The sequence below is a fragment of the Megascapheus bottae genome, chromosome 14 (genome assembly GCF_031878675.1).
Source record: "Megascapheus bottae isolate mThoBot1 chromosome 14, mThoBot2.hap1, whole genome shotgun sequence".
Classification (NCBI taxonomy): Eukaryota; Metazoa; Chordata; class Mammalia; order Rodentia; family Geomyidae; genus Megascapheus; species Megascapheus bottae.
In genome coordinates, this window is record NC_143522.1 from 32,744,982 (window position 1) to 32,746,182 (window position 1,201).

A 1,201-nucleotide genomic window follows, 5' to 3' on the forward strand; every position below is an offset into this window, starting at 1 on the left:
TAGATTTTCCTATGCTCTGGTGCTCTTCTTATATTTTACTTTATTAAAACTAGTTTGTCTGATGACTTTTCCTTGAGTGTTTCTGCCAACATTCAGTGCTGTTGTGAGGCATGGATGCTCACACAGAGACACAAGCGTTCACAGGATCACACGTGTGCTCATTCACCTTCACACATGGGCAGGGGGGACGGGCATCTCCAGTGTTGGTTCTGGGTGGGATATTTCCCAGCACTGTGTTTTCTCCTCCTTCCTGTACTCTGTGTGGAGCCGAAGCCCTTAGACCAAGCTGCCGGCGGTCCTCTTGGTCTGCAGCAGTGGAGCCAGATGTCTACAAGCTGTGGTCTGTTAGGAGAGCAACTGTGAAAATATTATGAAGATGAGCAAAACTCCCTTTCATCCCTTTCCCAACACTACATTCGCAGCCCACAGTCACAGCTTGTTGTCTGCAGCTAGTTCCCTGTCTAGGGCAGCAGAGCCGGCTTCTCCCTCAGGGTTTTTATCACCTTCTGGGCATGGTTTCCACACTGTGCCTTGCACAGTAATACACAGCTGTGTCCTCGGCCTTCAGGCTGCTGGTCTGCAGATTCGCTGTGCTGACCGAGGCCTCCAGGGAGAAGACAAATCGGCCTTTGAAGGCCTCAGCGTATGTTGGATTTCCAGTGTTAGTGTTGATCCATCCCATCCACTGCAGGCCACTTCTTGGCTCCTGTTTAATCCAGTTTATAGCATAGCTAGTGAAGGTGTATCCAGACCCCTGGCAGGAGACCTTCACAGCCTCTCCAGGCTTCTTCAGCTCAGCTCCAGATTGCACCAGCTGCACCTGAGCGTGGGCACCTGTGGAGAGGATGAGGGGAAGTTAGGGGACAAGAAGCGGCCTCAGTGTCCACTGCAGCCCTTGCCTCAGGGTCCTTACCTGGGGCAGCTGCCAGCAGGAAAAGGAGCCTCCATGTCCACTCCATGGTGTGAGAGAGATGGCAGAGGCCCTTGCTGTATATGTCAGAGGAGCCCCAGCTTTCTCCTCTGTGGGCCCTGGAGATTTGCATATGGCTCTGCCTTAACCCCTGCTGGGCTCATCTAGTCATGGAAGTCCTGGTGCTTTAGGGTCATGCACCAGATCTCATCCCCACAGAATGACAAGTGTCCTCTCGTGCACAGAGGGTCCAGGTGTTCTCAGGGCTTCGCTGTGTCCTGACCGATGCCA

General features: G+C 53.0%; 1 gene segment (V, D, J or C); it reads right to left on the reverse strand.

The window, feature by feature from the left end:
* Positions 1-499: 499 nt before the first annotated feature.
* LOC150055005 (immunoglobulin heavy variable 7-4-1-like) lies at positions 500-959 on the reverse strand. The segment is given in 2 exon segments: positions 500-834; positions 914-959. Coding segments are annotated over 2 exon segments (381 nt in total).
* Positions 960-1,201: the final 242 nt, after the last annotated feature.